We start from the raw sequence: 20,684 nt of genomic DNA, 5'->3' as shown, positions 1-20,684 counted from the left end.
CCAACGAGTTGGTGTTTTTTTTCAATGTATGCTTCAGACACGGGTCACGACGAGGCGTTCCCCATAGCGACCCCTAGAGGACGCAGTGTCTCGTTCCCTACTCGGAACCATGGTTACATAAGTAACCTGAGACGGTTCTATCTGACATTTTTGTCAAAATTCATTTATTCACATATTTGTTATCTGTGCCAACTTATTTACATCATGTGATGTTTTTTTTTAAAAGTTGTGTACATTTTTTCAAATATGGAATGCTGAGAAACTCAGTATCTCAAAACCGCACAGAATGCAGATAGAACCTTATAAATTCCAAGGTGCCGAATTGTAATTAACCTAATAAAAAAAAATAATGAAAGTTATTCATTAATGCTTTATTTGTGGCACTGAAACTGCATATATACCATAAAAATGTGAAAAAAAAAAAAACTTTTACACACAGAGGAGGCATAAATCTATATTCAATTTTTGAATATAGATAAAGGAAACTAAAAAAATCTGAAATTATAAAGGAAAATATATAAACACACACACAAGGCATAAAGGCATGTGCGCCAAATAAATAATGTACATAAAATTGTGGAAAAAGAACGTATTTAAAAATAAATATATATTTTTAAATCTGGGGCTGAGATGGGTCAGAGCTGCCTTATTTTACAACGGCTTTCAAGTGGCATTTTTATACAGAAATTGTAGCAGAGATTTCTCCGAGCAGACTTAACTTGGCTGTGTAAAGAATCCTTGTCTGTAAAGTAGACATTTAGCACTCTTAAAAGAATTCTGCTACATCAAAGGTTTAGAGGATCCTATTTCAGACTGCAAAAGAGCTGTGGCAGATAACTGAAACCATGTATTACACACACACACACACACACACACACATATAAGACAGAGAAGATCCTCCATAGATGTTGAGCTGGCGTGTTGTGATATGGGATACAGGCCGTGTGTGTGTACAAAAGATCAGTGGTTTCAGTTCTTGATGGGGTTTGGGTGCATAAGATGGATAGTTAAAGAAGAAAGATGAAGAGCATGAAGAGAAGATGATGTTAAGATAAGTTGGAAGACTTGGAAGGAAGAAAGGTTACCTGTGCTGTACACCAGCGGAGAGACAGGGCTCTTCTGAGGCAGCATGCTTTTCATACGGTTGGCCTCCTCAGGATGGTTAAAGCGAAAGATATAAGATTTACCCAAACAGAGTGTGTAACCTGCAGAGAGAGGAAAATAAACACACACTTGGATCAATCTGAGAAAGACCAGATTAGTGTTAATGTCACTCAAGTTCATAGTCCACTGAAACACAGAGCACTAGTAGACACCAGGGAAGCTGAAATATGAAATAACACTGAAATACTCTAAAGAACACTGAACCCTAGATGGTTCACTTTAAAAGAATCTTTCAACCTCATAATTCATTACTCCGGTTGTCAGTCAGCATGGCTGCCAATTCTGAATAAGAAAAGCTTGTTTCACCATAAAAGCTGATTTATACATAAGTTTTTCCTTAATGTCTCTTAGTCGACTGCTACATCCTGAGGGTCTGGGTCTGCTCTTTCCACTAATCTGAAATCAGAGACCACAGAACGGCAGATGGATGCAAGCCCGGAAAAAAGTCATAGAAAGCTGAATAACAGCTCATGGAAAATATGCAGAACCTCTTTTTCCTCCGCAGTGAAACCCCAAAATATTTGCCTCAGTGTTCTTTTCGCTAGATGTGAAGATCTAAGAGCTAGTGTGAGCGAAAACAATTCCATCAAAACAACTGCCTGTAAAGTATCAGTGGATTCAATTAATGAGCAGCTTTACAGAAGCCTAATGAAATAAACTTCCAGCCCAGCTGTGCAAAAGTAATCTCTACACTGTAAAAAAAATGATATTTATATTAGGGCTGCACGATAAATCGCATGCGATATTTAACGGCATCTTGTAAGTAAAGCCGTTTCTGTAATCAGCGGTAAATCTCAATGTAAAACCCCGCAGGTGATGGGAGATTTACCGCTGATTACAGAAACGGCTTTACTGACAAGATGCCGTTAAATATCGCATGCGATTTTTCGTGCAGCCCTAATTTATATATTACTTTAACTCATCTAAATTATTCAACAAACTTCAACTTCATTTTTTTTAAACATGCTCAAAAAATGATCTGAAGTGTAATACGTTGCAGCAACAGCAGTCTTTGTACTTGACAATCATTTACATTCAGAGATAAGCTGTGGATTTCTAAACTACTTGTTTTTTTTTTTAACAGAAAATGTGAGAATAAAAGTTAGACAGTGCAAAAAGTGGTCTTCCTCTATAGCCTTTTATGACGTCACGCAAGTCAATTAATGACCATGTTAAATATTTACATTTAATTTTAAAATTATGAAACTATAAAAAAATATATATATATATTTACCACCCCAACCTAGAGGGGTGGTGCTCTTTACATACTCAAGGACAACATGGGAGGGAAGTCTGGCTGTTTCACTTAAATTGCAACTCGCATTTGAAAGTAAGTCAAAGTTTTTAATGAACAGTTTCAACGATGCGTTACTATGAACACTGGTAATCTCGAACCTTACCCTGTTTGTTAAAGCAAACACTTGAAAAGTAAGTGAAAGAGGCGATTTAACCCCACCTCCTCCATTTTCTTTGTCTACCTACTCAGAGATAAAGTAGTTAGGCTACCTGAGAGAAACCCCACCAAATAATCTGAGGAGAAGAAACAACCCATAACATGCAGATTCTATAATCAAATCAAGTTTATATGCACTTTTCCCAAGATATTTGTACAGCCCTCTACAGGATTTGCCTATTGAGTAATAATTTGTGCAACTCTGACTGAAACCAGTTGAAATCAATTTTTCCTCTTGCACAAGACTGAGCATAATCTTGTTCAATTTTCTGACCTCTCCACATCACATTGTGGATGCCTGCACAAAACTACCAGCGTTCATCAATCATGATGCTGTAGACAATGAGAAATCTGATTTCAGTCTGGCTCAGTATAAAAAAGATGTATAAAATTGGACACGTGTTTTTAATTTTTTTTAATGACAAAGACTACCAAAATATAATAAAACGGACCCTTTTTCTAAAATATTAAGGCATCTATTTATGTTGTATCTGTCATCTGTATATAGACCCATTTATACTTTGAAAAAATTGTAAGATAATATATAGTTTCTGATATTAATTTGTTTGAATTATTAATAAAAATATATTATTAGACTACGAGAGAAATATTTTAATTTAAATTAAATTTGTATATCACTTTTCATTGTAAATATTGTTCTTAGAAAGTGCAATATTGTATATATATATATATATTAATTAGGGCTGCACGATTAATCGCATGCGATATTTAACGCGCATCTTGTCAGAAAGCCGGTTCTGTAATCAGCGGTAAATCTCCATCACCTGCGTGCTTTCACATTGAGCAGCATTAACTACACAGAGCCGTTGTTCACTGATGAGTTGCGCAAAAAATCGCGCGAATATGAACGTGGTTTAGCGCAGCTTGTCAGTGAACAACGGCTCTGTGTAGTTAATGCTGCTCAATGTGAAAGGCCGCAGGTGATGGAGATTTACCGCTGATTACAGAACCGGCTTTACTGATAAGATGCGCGTTAAATATCGCATGCGATTAATCGTGCAGCCCTAATATTAATTCATATTCTCTCAGAGCCAGAGTAGAATTTCCGCTGTTTACATACCAGACACCTTAGTCAGGATTAGATAACTACACAACAGACTCACATAGTCTGGAACAGTATAATAGTAGATTAGTCTGACACCAATCAAAGAATTTGCCAATCAAATGAAGTTTTGCAATTGCCTGGGTCGAAGTGATGGCACTTGTTTCGTCACAATGAGTGGAGGAGGTGGAACAGACCTCTAACTGAGCTCTGCTGATTATTACCAGCGCTGTAGCTCACGTGCTCTCAGTTTTAATCTAATTGACTCAAAGCATTTAGAGTCAGGGGAGGTTAGCCTCAAATATGCCTTTATTTCTTATTGAAAGAACATCCTTTTATAACTAGCATGTGGCTTCTTTTTGCAGATGTATAAAATGAGTTCCTTCAAAACTGCATGGTCTCTCTGTAGTTTTCTAAAAGCATTCAAAAACAAAAAGAAATTTGTTTTCATTTGCATCACAGTCGTGCCTATTGGCAGCTCCTCCCACAGAAACAAAGACCGAAGCGGAGGACACATTTCTCAATCCCGCCAATATTTGCACTTCATGACTGAAAAGTGCCAGAATAAGTCTGGTAAATGTTTATCTGACTCGCTCTCACTGAGATGTGAAAGAAAATAAGCATAGAGAATGATGGATTGTTCGTTGAGGAACTCAGTGAGGCTAAAGAATGCAGGAATTATGGGAAAAAAACCTTGGGGAAGAAAAGCTGAGCTCGGTAGCTCACTCTAACACTTCTGGAAGCTCTGAGTCACAGCGTCGCATTAAGAAAAGATCCAAAACCACTCTAATTAAACTCAGTGTGACGTCCAAAACCAAGACCCTGCTGGAAAGACACATTATGCATTTCCAATACATAATGCACTTCATTCCCAGGTCATAAACCTCTTTCCCTTTTCATTTACTCAGACACTATGTTTTCCAAAGTAAACGAACAAAAACATGCATGCGGTAAATGCATTTTCAGTGAAGCGCTATCATTCCTTTTGTGGTTACCTTGCTCAAGTTGTGTGGGTCTGGTAACAGGAACTCCATCGAGTGAACACAGGTGTCTGCATGGGTCAAGAGTGATGACCCCTCCTCTGTTCTCAATCCTGCAGTGTTCGGCTTCAATGCCGGGACCCTCAATAGTGATGTCCTGAGGTACAGGGGCATCATCACGACCAATGTGTGTCACTCCTGTAATAAAAAGTAATTCAATTTGTAACTGTAAGTGCAAGCTTTTAGTGCCGCTGTGAGTTTGATTTAAATTAATGTTGGCGGTAAGAAATGCAAGACTGTAAATACATATGCCTGCAATGTAGTTATCTATATTTAATCAGTTCATCCATAAATCCTGCATATTGTGCTACAGTTAGTTCAGCCGACAGGTTTATTCAGTGCCAAAAAATTCTCACCAACTGTAAGGCTTTACATTTTTACCTCATGGGGCCTATTAAATTGAATTTTGATGAAAATGTACACTTGAAATAGGCTTTTAGAGTTGTCAGTGATTTACAAGCAATGTTAAGGTAAACCATGGCTAAGGCTCTAGACTAAACATTATTAGGGAAAAATATTCTAGGGGTCTATTTGGGGTATATTTAGTATGAATTTTGTTTGAAAAAAACCTTATTGTTTAAACATGGTAGAGTCTAAAAAAAGTATTTGAATATTTTTTATTTCAATATGTTTTTTTTTGTTTATTTGATTTAAAAAAATGTTTTTATAACAAATAAATAATTCTTCATAATAATTTAAATAAAACTGTGTTGTGAATATATATTTTTAATTACATGGTGTAACAACCAGTCAGTAAGTAGACTCAAACCTATGACAGTACCAGCTCCCAGTTAATTTTGAATTGGACTCAGTTAGGGAGTCATTTGTGAACTATTTGTTATTGTGAAGTAATGGTTCTGAATGATTTTAACCTACGAGTTTGAAACCGTTTTGTTTTTGTTTTTTTATGATTTATTATTTGTTCGTGAATTGAACTCTACGGCTCATGCTTGTGTGTTTGTTGAATGCGAGAAACCCTTGTTTGTGCTCTTGATATTTGACTAAATTTCACACAAAGTCATCTGCATTGTCGCCAATAGCTACTGGATTTAAAATGATCATTAATTTAAAAAATTATTATTTTTTTGTCACAGTCTGGAGATTTGTTGCTGGCATGATGACGCACTGTTCCAAGGAATGGTGTGTGTTTCTGTTTTACATTTCCACTCTTCTCTGACCTCTGCTGGCTCACACACTCAACCAGTGACGCAAATCACCCCCTTTCAGCTTTACTTAAACACCTCACAGTCTACTAACGGATATGGTCAAATATTTGCTCTTTTTATATCAAAACATAATTAGACTGCCTTGAAATAGCACGTTTAAATCAGTCTTTCTGTGTGTTCAGCACTGTGGCGGTACTGTAATACTTGTGACTTTATTACTCCATCCCACTGGGAGGAAGTCAGCTTGACTCCTTGTCCTGTCTCTATTCTGATAGGTTGCACACTTCATTTCCTGCACCATTCTCAGATTGCATTCCAGCGTTTACCATGGTGACCGTGATAAGAGGGGCGAGGAATGAGTGGGAGCCGTGTGCGCAGACATGGTGTCATTAGGACAAGCCTGACACCTGTGTGTAATCAGAGACAGGTGGACCCTTCTTGCCATTTCTATAAGGTAAAGATTAAATAAGATGCTCCGGGTTCTGGCTTTACAACAGAAAATCCCCATTCATCCACCTTCTTCCTCTATGATAACCTAAGTGCACTAACAATAAAAGCCACATGCATCCAGTGTTTCATGAAGGCACAAACAGATAGAGGGTCTTATTTACAGATCTATTCTTTGCAGGCTATTGTTCATGGTTATTTGGGTATTGTGTGAGGGAGGGAGATCAAGAGATAGGCAGAAACAAACAGAGAGAAAAAAAAATCACATACCCTCCTTTAGATGTAGTAAAGTAATGGCTACACTGAGCCTTCCGCTGCCAAGGCTGACCAGGTGAGGGGTCGCGGTTTGTACTTTCAGTCCTTTTCCTGTGTCAATCAGGTCCAGTGGCGGACTCTAAAACAGAGCATTACAGCTCATTAACAGTTCCTACCTCCAAGAAGAAAAGAACAAATGATCCACTAACCTTAGGAGAACCAAGGCTGTGATCTGACTCCAGTTCGAGTACACTCGCTGGGTTGTTTGGCTCTGTATCCTGTACCACACAAGAACAAAGAGCTGATATGTTTACACATATACATACTTGTTGTATAATCGTGAAAGGGCTTTACAAACTTAACTCCTCAGGAAATATGACGTGTACTTTAACCAAAATAGTTAACCTAAAAATGAAAATTATTCTAACATTTTCACTCATATGACTTTAACAGTTTCTTAAGTAGAGCACAAATACAAATTTAGCTGGTAAGATTTTATAATATTTTTTGAAAGAAGTCTCTTCTGCTCACCAAGGCTGCTTTTATTTGATCAAAAATACAGTAAAAAATGTGTTAAATATTATTACCATTTAAATAACTGTTTTCTATTTCAATATATTTTAAAATGTTATTTATTTCTGTAATGCCAAATATGAATTTTCTGCAGCCATTACTCCAGTCTTCAGTGTCACATGATCCTTCAGAAATCATTCTAATGTACTGATTTGGCACTCAAACATTTTATATTATTATCAGCGTTGAACATTGTTGTTCAGCTTAATATTTTTGTGAAAACTGCTAAAAAAAAAATTTCAGGATTCTTTAATGAACAGAAAGAATAAAAAAACAGCATTTATTTGAAGTAGATTTTTTTTTGTTTCTGCCACTTGATCAATTTAATGTGTAAAATAAAATAAAAAAACATACTGACCCCCCCCCAAAAAATCCTTCTACATTCCATGTGATAACCAATGCTGTAAATGTGAATATGATTTTACTGCTCGAATGGAGGGAAAGATTTTTCTGTGAATAATGACAAATTTAGATTTGTGGATTCACAACACCAGCAATATAATGCATGAGTACTTTTATAATATTGATACAATTCTGGCAGTGTCTGGCAACCTTTAGCTTTTATTTGGAGAAGAGCAGCATGAACATAGAATTCCTTCTTTTGTGTTCCATAATCAGAGGCGTCATGCCCATTCAAAGTGAGGGGGCACGTGCCCCCTCAGATTTCTGAGTCAAGTGGATTTTGAATTCAGCTTCCAAAAGACAAAAAATAGCCGAATAATTTTTTTTTTAGATTTGATACAATCACACCGGTGTGATTAGATCGTTCAGTGCGGCACAGCGTCAGCTGCTAAATTCAAATCTGCGTTCGCACTTTGGCTGGCGCTGAGCCAGAGACAGACGCGTTTGTACAGCGCTGTATTATAACCAATCACACACGATTCTGTTGAGCTTATGAATGCAATGGCCAATCAGAGACGTGCAGATGAGTCATCGCTGAAACGCGGTGTTTTGTTCACTTGCTCGCTGACTGAATTATCTGGTGAATTCTCTCATCAGAAACAACAAAGTGTAGATGTGCGTACGAATGCAAGTAAGATATTCAGTTCACAGTGTAAACAGCTTCAGTGATTTTAATGGGAGTTTTTGAGAGTGCCTGAACTCTGGCTAGACTGAATGAAAATGTTCTTTGTTAATGTAAATGTTCTGTGCTCTCTGTAAAATGAAAGTGTTATAATTAGTAACTTACAATATTGTTATTAAATTCACATTAAATACAAAGTCAGTCGTATTAAAAAATATTTTATGGCATGACACCCATATCTGGTAAGTAAAAAGTCGGGTTTTTATGTGTAGTTAATAATTACACTATTAGTCTACTTTGCCCATCACCATTTGTTGATCAAATAACATAATCTATAAAGGTGCAAAACGCATTTACTTACTCATATTTGAGAATCGAGATATTTCCTGATATAGTTTGCACGTCTGGAAATATTTTGAATAAAAAGGGTTCAGTTAAGCCTGAATGTAAATTAAGTAAAGACAAGAATTACATTTTTGGGTAATTAACTCATTAAAATGACCCTAATAAGTTGTAATACATTGTCCTTTCACTATGTCTGTTTAGAAAATTATTCTTAAATATTTACTCCAACATGATGGTTTAGATCATGTAAAGCCAACATTAGCAAACAATTGCTGGTTATCTGTCAGTTCTAGTTTGAACACCACTGAGTGAATCCAGATAAGAAAAAAGCTATTATGTTTAATGGCACTCCAGTAACAAGATAGGCACTGCAAAGACACTCACAAACAGCCCCTGAGGGCCATAAACATCAGAGCGAACATACTCACACTCTCTAATCCAGCTGCCACACGTAACATACTGTAGGTTGGAATGTGTGTGAAAACGATCCCAAAGGAGCAAAAAACAGAGTGGGAGGAAAAGGCAGGAATGTTCCATGCCTATTATTTCCCACGAGTCACTGGGAGTGTTTGGCATGCCATGCCAGTGGAGATGTAGTGAGAAATGGCCCTTGCTTTGGTCCTGCCATCCCAGAGTTGCAGTTATCATAGAGAGGGGCCCATGTGCATTTCTGTTAACCCTGCTCACCCACACAGATACATACATTATATACTGTATGTATATATATATATATATATATATATATATATATGAGAGAGAGAGAGAGAGATGCTGCAAAAATTATTTGGACACTTAAGACACAGTTAAACTGTAATATTTTCACTGCATTAGAAACAAAATATCAAATCAAGTGGTTGCAAATGCAAAGTGCTGCTGGACTGTAGAATTGGCTCCAAAAACATTTTTAGAGAGGTCAGTTTGACTCAGTTTTCATCATTTAATCCCCTTGTTTTTTGTAAAAGATTTTGCTTCAGAAGTGTTCTTGTGCTATCTTTCTTTAAAATAAAAATAGTTTGTTATATCTTGCAAGTCATGCATTTTAAGTGTTTCTCAAGTGTCCACATACTTTTTTGGGTTCTCCAGACCTGAAAGCCTGAGAGGAACATCTGACCATATACCTCCTCACGCTGTTCCCATTTCCTCTGATACAAAACTGACTTCCCGAATGAGGTCATTGCTGTTCAAACACCCTCATTTCCGATACACTCGCCAAGGTCCAATCAGAGTGCACCTACAACCATGCTTCTATAATACTGTTTATCGTGTTAGTAACATGTTAGCAGTTATGCTTGTAAGTTTACACCAGTTTACACACTCCTTGCAGAATCTGTAAAATATATGATATTTAACCCTTTGAGCGGTACGGTCCCACATATGGGATTTTTATTTCCGTGCCCTTGGGAGTACAGTCCACATATGGGATTTAGAACGTTCGGTGACGTCGCATAACTGCCAAATTCAAACTGTGCTGAATTCAAAATTCGCGCGTTGGCTGGCGCTGCAATAGTAGAGAGACGTGCACTGCTCTTGTCATATTATCACAACTATGCAGTGTTCTTAACCACATAATGCATATTTTAGGTTTCAGACATTTAAATACACATAAGTACTAGTAAAACAATACATTCGGAGTTTGAAAACTACACACATACGTCTATGGAAGCAACAATAACAATCCATTCAAATTTAATTTGCAGATGTGTTTTATTCATATCAGATACACATAGTGTAAGTAACTATAAAGTTCACTCTATTCTTCACCCAGTTCACCGGCCACTTATTACTTGTATTTCGGGAGAAATTGATGAATTCACGTGCTGTAAATCCGACTGACAGGACTCTATGAACTGCAGCGCGAACAAACATGGCGGCGCCCATCTCACATTACAGATCAAGATCAAGATCATTTAGAAAGGTTTTTAAACGACAAAACACACTCATTTACACATATTTGTCAATCGGAATATCAGATTGTTCATAACATGGTATGCAAGTTTGTGAATATTTTAAATAAAAAAGGAAAAACGAAATAAAAGCGATCCATCTGTCATACAGTGTTATTGTGGCCGCAGTGTGTCACGTGACAAGCCTGACGCGTCGCCATGGAAACAGTAAGGCGAAACGTTCTAAAATAACGGTCGCCTTAAAAAAAACTCACTCTGGGGGGGGTGGCACCGCTAGAATATTTTAAACTCACCACTGAAAAGGTTAAAAGTGATCATAAAAATTGCATTTTATTTAGCACTGCCCTAATATAACTATGTGATAAAACATTTAATAAACAAACAAACAGGTAATAGGAAACATGAACAACATTTTAGGCCTGCTTAGCTACAATACTATTGAAAAGTTTGAGGTAGGTAAGTTTTTTTTTATGCTTTTGAAAGAAACCTCTTATGCTCACCAAGGCTGCAATTATTTATTCAAAATAGGTATATAATAATAATAATACAATTTAATCAAATATAATTTAAAATAGTTTAATAATTTAACAATTGAAAATATTTTTCTATTTCAATATATTTAAAAATGTAATTTATTCCTGTGATAACAAAGCTGAATTTTCAGTACAATTACTCCAGTCTTCAGTGTCACATGATATCAAGAAACATTTATTATTATTATTAATGCTGTGTGCTTAAGTTAAAGTAATATTTTTGTTGAAACTGTGATACTTTTCCCATGTTTTTTTGATGAATCAAAAGTGAAACGGTATCTTTTGTAACAATATAAATTGTAACAGCCGAAAACTCGCGTTTGAATCATCAGTGGCAAATCCTTTAAATGAAAACGTACTTACGTGAGTCAGAACTGCCGGCATTTTAGTCTAACGTTACTCTCCCAGGATCAGTAAACAGTCCTCCATAAAATGTGCTGCACACATCTGGATATTTGGGTTAAACTGTTCTGGAACAGTGTTGTAAATACCACTGATTTGTAGTCGTGTCCTCTTTTGGAAGACCAAACAAAGTAGTTTCGCTTTCACAACGAAAAACACAGCGGCCTAGCGTGAGGGGAAGCCCCGGCTTAGCGTGCGCTAAGGCCGGGATAGAGTGAGCTGAGGCTGAGCTAGAATGAGCTGAGGTGGCGGGGTCGAGAACGGCGCGCCCGGCGGATCCGATGAATTCCTCTCTAGCACCTCTCCGTCCAATCAGCTCTTGGGATTATATGTGGGCAACTGTGGGGCGATAAGGGCAGGTTTGCTGTTTACACACTGACTGATCTTTGTTAGATGACCCTGACTATGGCTTTATTCATCAAAGTAGAAGCTGGCAGCTGCATTGTTCAGGCATGTTCAGACATCTACAACAAACAAAGAAGACAGACTTTTCATAAAGACTGTGGAAGGTTATTTACAGTACATGCAGGAAAGAAATCAAATGGGGGAAGGAAGAGGGGGAGAGTGTTAATTTGAAAACAACATTTATTTTATGAGCCACTGAGACAGGATTAAAGATAAGACTGTGGAGACAGACTCCGAGAGAAAGACAGAAGTGTTACAAGAACATAGAGACATTAGATCTATGATGAAGAAACAGAAGAAGCAGGAAGGCCAGAATTTGACACAAAGGGCTTTTTGAGTCTTTGTGCTTTACACAAGACATGATGTGGGAGGACATTCCTGACGACTCCATCGACTCAGCTGTAACACACATGGGATGATCAAAGAAGGATCACACATTCAAATCTCACCCAGAGTTTCAGGATGGGTGGTGACAACCACACACAAGGTTAGCGTTTCGGCGGACGGGTGGGAGATTTAAAAAGGGAAACGGTCTGTCAACATCCCCGTTTTCATTCCTTTCCCTCATCAAATCTAACAAGAACACGGGCAGAAACACCGGTTTCCAGGTCATTTCCAAATGCGTTTGGCATAGGCTGTGATGGTTGCGTGTTCATCTTTCTGCCCTACGTATGGGCTGTGTTCGGAATGCAATACTAGCTTACTATTTACAGTATACTACCACTCTTAAAAATAAAAGTTCTATATTGGCATCTACTGTATGGTTTCATGAAGAACCTTCAAAATCCATGGAACCTTTCCATTGCACCAAAGGTTCTTTGTAGTGGAAAAAGTTTCTTTAGATTATTAAATTGTTCTTCTCCCTATGAAACAGATTTGCAACAAACTCTAACATAGAATAAATAAAGTGATTATATATATAAGGAAAAAAAAAAAAATATATATATATATATATATAATATACATTCTGAACATAGCCTTAGATACAATAAATGTCATGAATGAAGGCTTTGTAGGCTCTGAATTTATAGTGACATGTTAAAGAGATACTATGACATGTTTGCCTTTTATTAGGGGTCATCATCTTTTGATTAAAGGTCACACACTCGCCTCTTTAACAATATCAGCATAGAAAACCCATCTGATCTCTTAAAGGTGGCGAAGCAGCGCTGCTTATTTAGTCCAGTCTGTCACATGTGACAATGATCTCATTGTGCCTGGACCTCAGCTTAATATGGGATTCCCTTCATGGCATGCAGCTCATTTACGAAGGGTTGAAGCAGCCCCCTTGCTTCCCCTGGACACACTCAATGATGCAAGAATTTTTAGGTAGACAAAACCCTCTCTATTCTGAGTTTCCTCCCCTTCTAGTCTTTCAGGCCACTGAAAATCATTATGTGGCATAAGGAGGGTGGTAATGCTGTTATGTTTAAAAATAACAATAGTTAACTATAAAGACCATAATTGCGACAGCAATTTGGAACAGTTTGCAGCGGTAGGACGAATGTGACTTGCAGATATTTCGTTTTTCATTTAAAGGTGTGAGGAACTGAATAAATAATTGACTTGCACCATGATAATGCAAGATTCAGAAAATTGTCTGAAAAAACACATTAAGACCTTTTACATCATTAACCCCAAATTCCAAAGTTAACAAATGAAAGAGAGTGGAATGTTGTTACAGCTGCATCTGGCTGCAGGAATAAGAACCGAAAGGAAATCCACATTACGCTGCAAAACCTTACGTAATATTATTCTTACAGTTTTCCTTTAAAGCACAGATTTCTTTTACCTTATTATGTAGAGCTTTTTACACATAAAGCCAATTTAAAAGGTCAGTCTATTTGAAAATTGTTGTCGAACTTTCTATACTGTACAAGTTTATGCAGCTTATTTTAACAAAAAGTTGACATTACATTAACCAAAACCACTTGTTTATTATTAATGGTGTATAATTTTATATATGTATAATATATGTAATTTGTGTTCAGAGATTAAAGTAATGTACTATATTTTGTTTTGATATTTCATTTGATATATTTTGTATTTTAATTATGCAGCATTTATTTAATTCTATATATAAAATACTACAAATGTTAAGAAAATTATTTGACATTTTACAGACATAATTACTTTTATTAGGTTTTGCATTTGGATATATATTTAGACATGATCAAAGACTGCTTCACTGTCAGACAATTTAGCCTTTTCTAATCATCCAATTTTTGTTCATATCCACCTTATTTTTCCCATAAGAGAGGATGCGGCAATTTGTAAAACATATGGGTTTGGCTTCCAGTATTATCCGCTTCCAGCTATTTTTAGCTGTACAAAACAGCTCGTTTTGCTGCTGGATATTGCAAATTGGTGTGACTTACCATATTATTTTAATGTGTCATCTTCATTATGATCACACTGGCTTAGTGCAAACAGTTTTGCCATTTACTGCACATTGTTATTCTTCTCATTATTTCCCTACAGCGAACAGGAAGTCTCGCACATTCACAGAAAACGGCTTACTTCCATGTTGAAATATAAGGTGGACAGCAAGTGCCACAAAAGTCACTAAGTTTCATACCATTCAGATGATGGGTTTCCCCTCGGTCCGTTCGCCGCGGGGCCCGGTCCGACTGCACCAGTTGCACCCCCCTAAGGACGGCCCTGTTCACTGAAACCATTTCATTCCACAGAAGGTTCAATGGGAAACTCAAAATGGTTCTTCTATGGCAGGGGTCTCCAAACTCGGTCCTGGAGGGCCGTTGTCCTACAGAGTTTCCTCCAGGACCAAGTTTGGAGACCCCTGTTCTATGGCATCACTGTGAAAACCCCCTTTTGAAACCAAGAGTGTATGTTTGGTCCATTGTAAATCACCTGACTCTGAGGTGTTTTTGGATGCTAACAGACCTCATGCAGATGTTTTTTCTCACTGCAGGGGTTATACTGATTGCCAGAATCATCACTCAGCACAAGTGATTACTATTTTTGTAACATCTGCACCATCAACAACCTGTCTGCCAATGAGAACTGTGTGCGTCAGCTGGATCACAGGTTAACACACCTGAGCCCAAGTGTGTGTTGAGTGGCAGGTCCAATGTTTTCACAATCATAGCATCTGCTTCACTTACAGCATCTAGCATCGCTCTCTATGTTTGACCGCATGTTTATTTCTTTTCATCCCCTCACACTGACTCATGAAATAATTGCTGCTCTTATGCATGTAACTATAACAATTGTGCTCTGAGTGTCATAGACTGTTTTTACAACCATAACATCTGGTTTGAGGGTTTATGCTGTTGTTTGTGCACAGATGGGTCATTTAAGTCAAATAAAACAAAAACAATGCATAAAAAACACAACTATAAACCTTAAATTGTTTGTTTGGTTCAGTTTGATCATTCCTTGTTTAATCAGGCAGTACTGTTTAGTGAAATCGCACCTCACGGCACTGTTTGCTTTCAGGTTGTCTTAAAAGTGTCTCTGGTATTTGATGTTTACTGTATGATGCCTATCTCTCAGTTTAGTGTCATGATTCAGTGCCCATGACGATTTCAACATACAAAACACATCTAGACCCATGCCATGACTTGTGCCAAGAGTTGATCATAGATTAAGTTAAATAAATACTGTGGCCAAAAAACCATTATCAATCATATTTATCAGTATTTAACTTACAAAACTAGACATAAGCAAAAAGGAGTGATTCAACAATTAGGGACACTTTTAAAAAGCCCATTTTCAGTTAATTTGGTATTTACATGAATCATTTGTTTAGTTTTTCTTTTAGAGAAGACTGACTTAAAGCTTTTACATTATGATAGAAGAAGAGGAATTTTAGGTGTCATAACCAAACTAATCAGTAGCCTATTTGTGATTTTTAATTGAGAAATGATTTGTGTTGTGTTAATGAGTCCAGCTTGATGAAAATGTTATTACCATCACACTTCACTATCATCAAAGGAATATTAAAACCCCACACCATCCCATATGTGTTCAAATATATTAACATAGATGAATCATAGACTGAAAAAGATAGATTTTCCAATATTTCAAATTAATATCCCTAATTAAAAACCGCACAGTTACATATAGACAGACACTGTGCGCTTATTTCGAATAATTAAAAGAACAGCTTTCTATTAAATAAAGTTTTACTTTAAGGATTATTTGTGCAAAACACAAGTCTCACCATTGCCGAAACGACGTCTGTCATTTTGAATGGCAGCTCCAAAGGTACAGCGCTCTTCCCCAAATATCCGTTGCGGTTCCAAATGACAGAACGAAAAAAATCAAGCCAATTCAATATTTCTCTTTCTTTGGAAACTCCACCTCGCCGCCGAGTGTTATTGATAAAGCTGAAAACAAGCACTCTGTTACAAATAATTATTTCCAAAGAAATTAAGCAAGTCCTGTGGCTCTTTGGTGACTTAAAGGCGCTGTCCTGGCGCTCTTGGCCAGCGGCGACTCCGCCGTGCTATGGAATGCACAACAGCTGGAACTAGACCGTGCGCTGATGTGCGCATGCGCACTGGAGACGGCGGCGCGTGCAGTTCAGCCAGCACTGACAATTCACTGGTTCTTGAGACATGGAACAAAACATTCACCTGCCTTTAATTTTTAAAAGCAACAGTTCGAAATTAACCAGAGATTATTGATATTCTTAATAGGCTACGTTTCCATCTTCACTATTTATTTGATCAAAATGTTAACATTTATATTAACAGCCTACGTGTAGGCTATATATAAGTTATAGTCTATATAAAACTTTATATAGGTTTATTTGTTATGTGTCATTCTTGTCAGATATTTTCTGCTTTGCTCTGTGCAAAGCGTGCATTTATTTAGGCTATCACTTCCTCATTTATTTCTTCTAGTCTCTTCACTGCAGTGTCATTCCTCACATTCATCCTTTCCCTGCATCAGGGACATTGTGACTATTATTGTTTAGTGTTTTGTATGTTATATATATATATAATGCAATATTATATGATGAGTGCAGTCTTTTCTTACAAGTTTAGGCCTACTTTTCTTGGCCAGTTCTTGAATTCTGATATTCGAATATATCAAATTGCCTACCAAAAAGATACAAACAATGATAAAAATCAACCAGTTTTTTCCTCACAATTTAAAAAAAAATTAAGCTGCCAAATAAAAATATCCACAGTAAGACTATTTGTTTAATTAACATACACAATCTACAATGTGTGTCATAAATTCACACCCACCGCCGTTCACACCCAACATCCAGTTTACCATCTTTTGGTAAACAGGATGCTCCAGTGCACGCTCATAGAGTTTTCTTTATCTCCGAAACAGCGGCGTGTAATTACACTGCAGATAGTGTCCTTTTATATAAGTTACTGCACTGGTGCCGACATGAAAAAAACAACAACAACCCCTTACATTCTTTCAGGATCTAGAATGAAATAAAGAGCGGGAGTGAACAAAAGGAGAGGCAAGAGTGTGAAAGAGAGGATGGAGAGAAGGAATATTGTTTGTTAAGGTCAAGACCACTGGTCTACACTTTCATGGAAAGAACAAAGAATGTCATAGTTTCAAAATGCAGCTGGTCAGGTCGCTATGCCTTGAGCTTCTCAAAATTTTGACAAGATGTTTTTTTTTTTTTTAAAGGCTTGGAATTACATATCACTAGTATAGATGGATCCAGAAGTCTGACCCCTAAAATTCAGGTATTTAAAGCGCAGGCTTTGTATTTTTATTTTTTTGGAACTGATTGATCGTATAGGCCTCATTGATCTGAGGTGATGTATTTCAGTTTTTGAGTGAAAATTGCCTAAATTATCCACAAATAATGCTTTTACCACTCTGAAGCTGAGGTGCATAAGCTAATGATCAACCAGTTCCAAAAAGAAATACAAAACCTGTGCTAATCGAAAGAACATTTTGCATTATTTCTTGGTCACTAATCAAATCCGCAAATTTATGACACCATGTGAATCCTTTGTACAGAGAGATGTTCTTGCTTCCATTGAAGCTCATTAGATCATCTCAAATCATGCTGGAGAACATGATCGTCAGATTTTACACAGACTTATAGGTTTCAGAGACTTTCAATGCAAAATGAAGCATTTTTTGGACCCTACGGTATGTCTTCTGGTTAAAAAGTTGGCTGCATTTCTCATTTGAAATTCACTATCAATATCCAAACTGAAAAACTGAAGGGGAAACATTCCCTTTGCGATATCAGTGAACAAAAACTGTGATTTTAAAGCCAAAGAGAAAGAGAGCAGCTGTGCTGATTAGATCTGTCTCTATTTTCTTTCTCTCTTCCTAAATACCTTCATGCTTTGAGCACATAATTGTTTCTTCATTGGATTCAAATGCTCTGTGTGGACTCGTTCACATGCTCCTGATCATTATCTGATGGCTTTCCCATCCCAGAGACCTCAGAAAACATTCACTGGAATGTGGACATGGTCGCAGGGAACTGCAGTTGGGGAAGATCTTGCGCTCTGAAGGGCCCTTGATGTGCAGACGCTCACATTGTTTCTGTGAATACTGGTAAGAACATTTTTTAAATACTGAAGAGCAATAAAACAAGCTGAGATTTAGGAAAAAAATACAGAAGATGATTACACGTGATTCTATTTTTTTAAAGACATTTCAGCATTTCATTTAAAGGGATTAGGTAAATCTCTCAAAGCCTTTCATGTTTGTTATGTTGTTACTGTTTGTACCGTGTTGTTACCTAAAACTATTAAAAATAGTTTTTGGTAATTTAAATAAAACTGAAATAAAATATAATCTAAATATTAGATGGAAAAAAAAAAAAAGGTAAAAATTAGAAATTCAACTGAAAAACTGAAATGTTATTAAAACTAAAAATGAAATAAAAATAAATATATAAAGTTATAAATAAATAAAAAACCCTAAATACTATAATAATATATAAATAGTACTTTTTTTGTATTTGATTTTTTGTATCAATAAAAATGTATAGAATGTATTTATTAGTCAAAAAAACAACTCATTCTTATTACTTTAATGATAAAAAATATTAATTAAATAAAAAATTATCCACCATAGTATTTATTATACTGGCAAAATTCTGAGAAAATCGAGGCAATGGAAAATCTGTTTATTGTTGTATTGGACCGGCTGTCAAAATAAGGTTCCTGCCGTGACCGTGGCCCACATCTTCCAAACACGAATAAAGACCAGCAACTGCTGATCACATCAGGTATACAAATGAGCCATTGCTAAACCACTTTAAAGTGCTGAGATATTATATAAAATATGGGGAATGTTCATGATGCAACAAAAAACTCAATGACCCTGTTTGTTCTTGCTCTGTCTATATTTTAAAATGGTAAAAATATTATAATTAATCATAAATAATGACATTAGTTTCTTTTCAGTACATGAAGTGTAGGTGAGCAACAGCTGTTGAAAAGATTACTTTTGAGTTTCAGTGAAGTTAGCAAAACATGGGTATCAGATTGATGGCACTCAAAGCTTTGTTGAATTAAATATAAAAAAATGGCCAATTTAGAGCTCATATGGCCATAGGTATCAATCACTTCTTGATAATCACGTTGTGACCCCCATGTCATTCCAGGTCTTTGTGGTCAGCACACCTTCAGTCTTTGTGGCAGTCACTGAAAAGGTCATGTGCCTGTGGCCGATCTTGAATGAGGAGGTTATTTAATTTAATGACAGTGTTTGCGAAATCCACAAGTTCTACGAAGTCGGAAGTGATGATATTGACCCCATCTACGCCTGGCTTTTGTGCCTCCACCCACATCATTATAGTTGGAAGGTTCCTGTGAGAGAAACAACAGAAGCACATGTAAGAATAGACATGTAGGATGCATAATTCAAATAAATGCTGTTCTTTTGAACTTTCTATTCATCAAAATATAATGGTTTCCAGAAAAATATTAAAGCAGCACAACTGTTCTAAATATCAATATTAATAAGAAATGTTTCCTTGAAGCAAATCTGCATATTACACTCATTCAAAAAGGATCATGTATCATTGAAAATTGGAGTAATGGCTGCTGGAAATTCAGCTTACATTTTAAACTATATTAAAATAGAAAACAGTTCTTTTAAATTGTAATAATATGACTGATTTCACTGTATTTTTGATCAAATAAATGCAGCCTTGATGAGCATAAGAGATACCAACCCCTTTTGAATGGTAGTGTATAAAATTTGCATAAACACTTGAATAATCAGTGCGACAACCCTCACTTGTCTACAGGGAACTGTTAAAATATTAGCAATTACTGTGTTAGTTCTATTTCAGGTCAGCCGAGTCAGCTCCGGCTAGAAATAAACTTCCCAAGCTCGACAGTCATCTACAACACCGGCCCGGACAAAACCAGGAAATGGGAAGCTCAGACTGTGTTTATCCTGGTATAATAAACAATCCAACTTCCACACTCGGGCAGAATTAAACAGCTTCCTCCGAGACAGTTGTCTCACTAGGATGTCTGCTAAGACCAGCACAAGGCTCCATACTTCTGTGTCGGTCAGTATATGTGCTACTCTGTCCTATTAATTCAGACAGCATAAGTTCATAGGATAGGCTATGCTCAAAAGAGCATACAATATATAGTTTGTATACTATATGTATTGCACAATATGCAGATGTTCTGTATGAACAGATCAAAAGCCAGCACTGTATTTCAACAGGCCTGGGAATTTTTATGAGGGGCGCCTTCAATTGGAGCCCAATGAGTAGGCTGGGACCTTAGTGGACCCCCCCATTGTGTCCCTAAGAAGGGTTTGTCCTCAAGAAAGGTTCCTCAGAGCCCACTTACCAAATTTGCAGTGTTTCTGGGACTGCCACCTAGTGGATGATTTTAACATTTTTCCCAACACACAAGCTCTCTGACTGATATTTCATTTAAAGGGGTCATATGATGCTTTTTTAAAGATCATTAT

The 20,684-nt window shown here is 36.7% G+C and overlaps 1 protein-coding gene and 1 pseudogene across 1 annotated transcript in view; both read right to left on the bottom strand.

The window, feature by feature from the left end:
- Nucleotides 1-16,228, bottom strand: part of LOC107663610 (pleckstrin homology-like domain family B member 2) — a 41,903-nt pseudogene extending 25,675 nt beyond the window's left edge.
- A 2,657-nt stretch (nt 16,229-18,885) lies between these two features.
- LOC107663676 (PI-PLC X domain-containing protein 3-like) overlaps nt 18,886-20,684 on the bottom strand; it is a 7,740-nt gene continuing 5,941 nt past the window's right edge. Inside the window, exon 5 of the mRNA XM_016453942.1 lies at nt 18,886-19,555. Coding sequence (XP_016309428.1) covers nt 19,372-19,555 — 184 coding nt within the window. The 3' untranslated portion in view covers nt 18,886-19,371. The remainder of the gene's footprint in view (nt 19,556-20,684) is intronic.

This window comes from Sinocyclocheilus anshuiensis, unplaced genomic scaffold (assembly GCF_001515605.1).
Source record: "Sinocyclocheilus anshuiensis isolate Anshui unplaced genomic scaffold, SAMN03320099.WGS_v1.1 scaffold928, whole genome shotgun sequence".
NCBI lineage: Eukaryota > Metazoa > Chordata > Actinopteri > Cypriniformes > Cyprinidae > Sinocyclocheilus > Sinocyclocheilus anshuiensis.
Note: the sequence above shows the minus strand (reverse complement) of the source record. Positions and strands in the feature narration are given on the sequence as shown.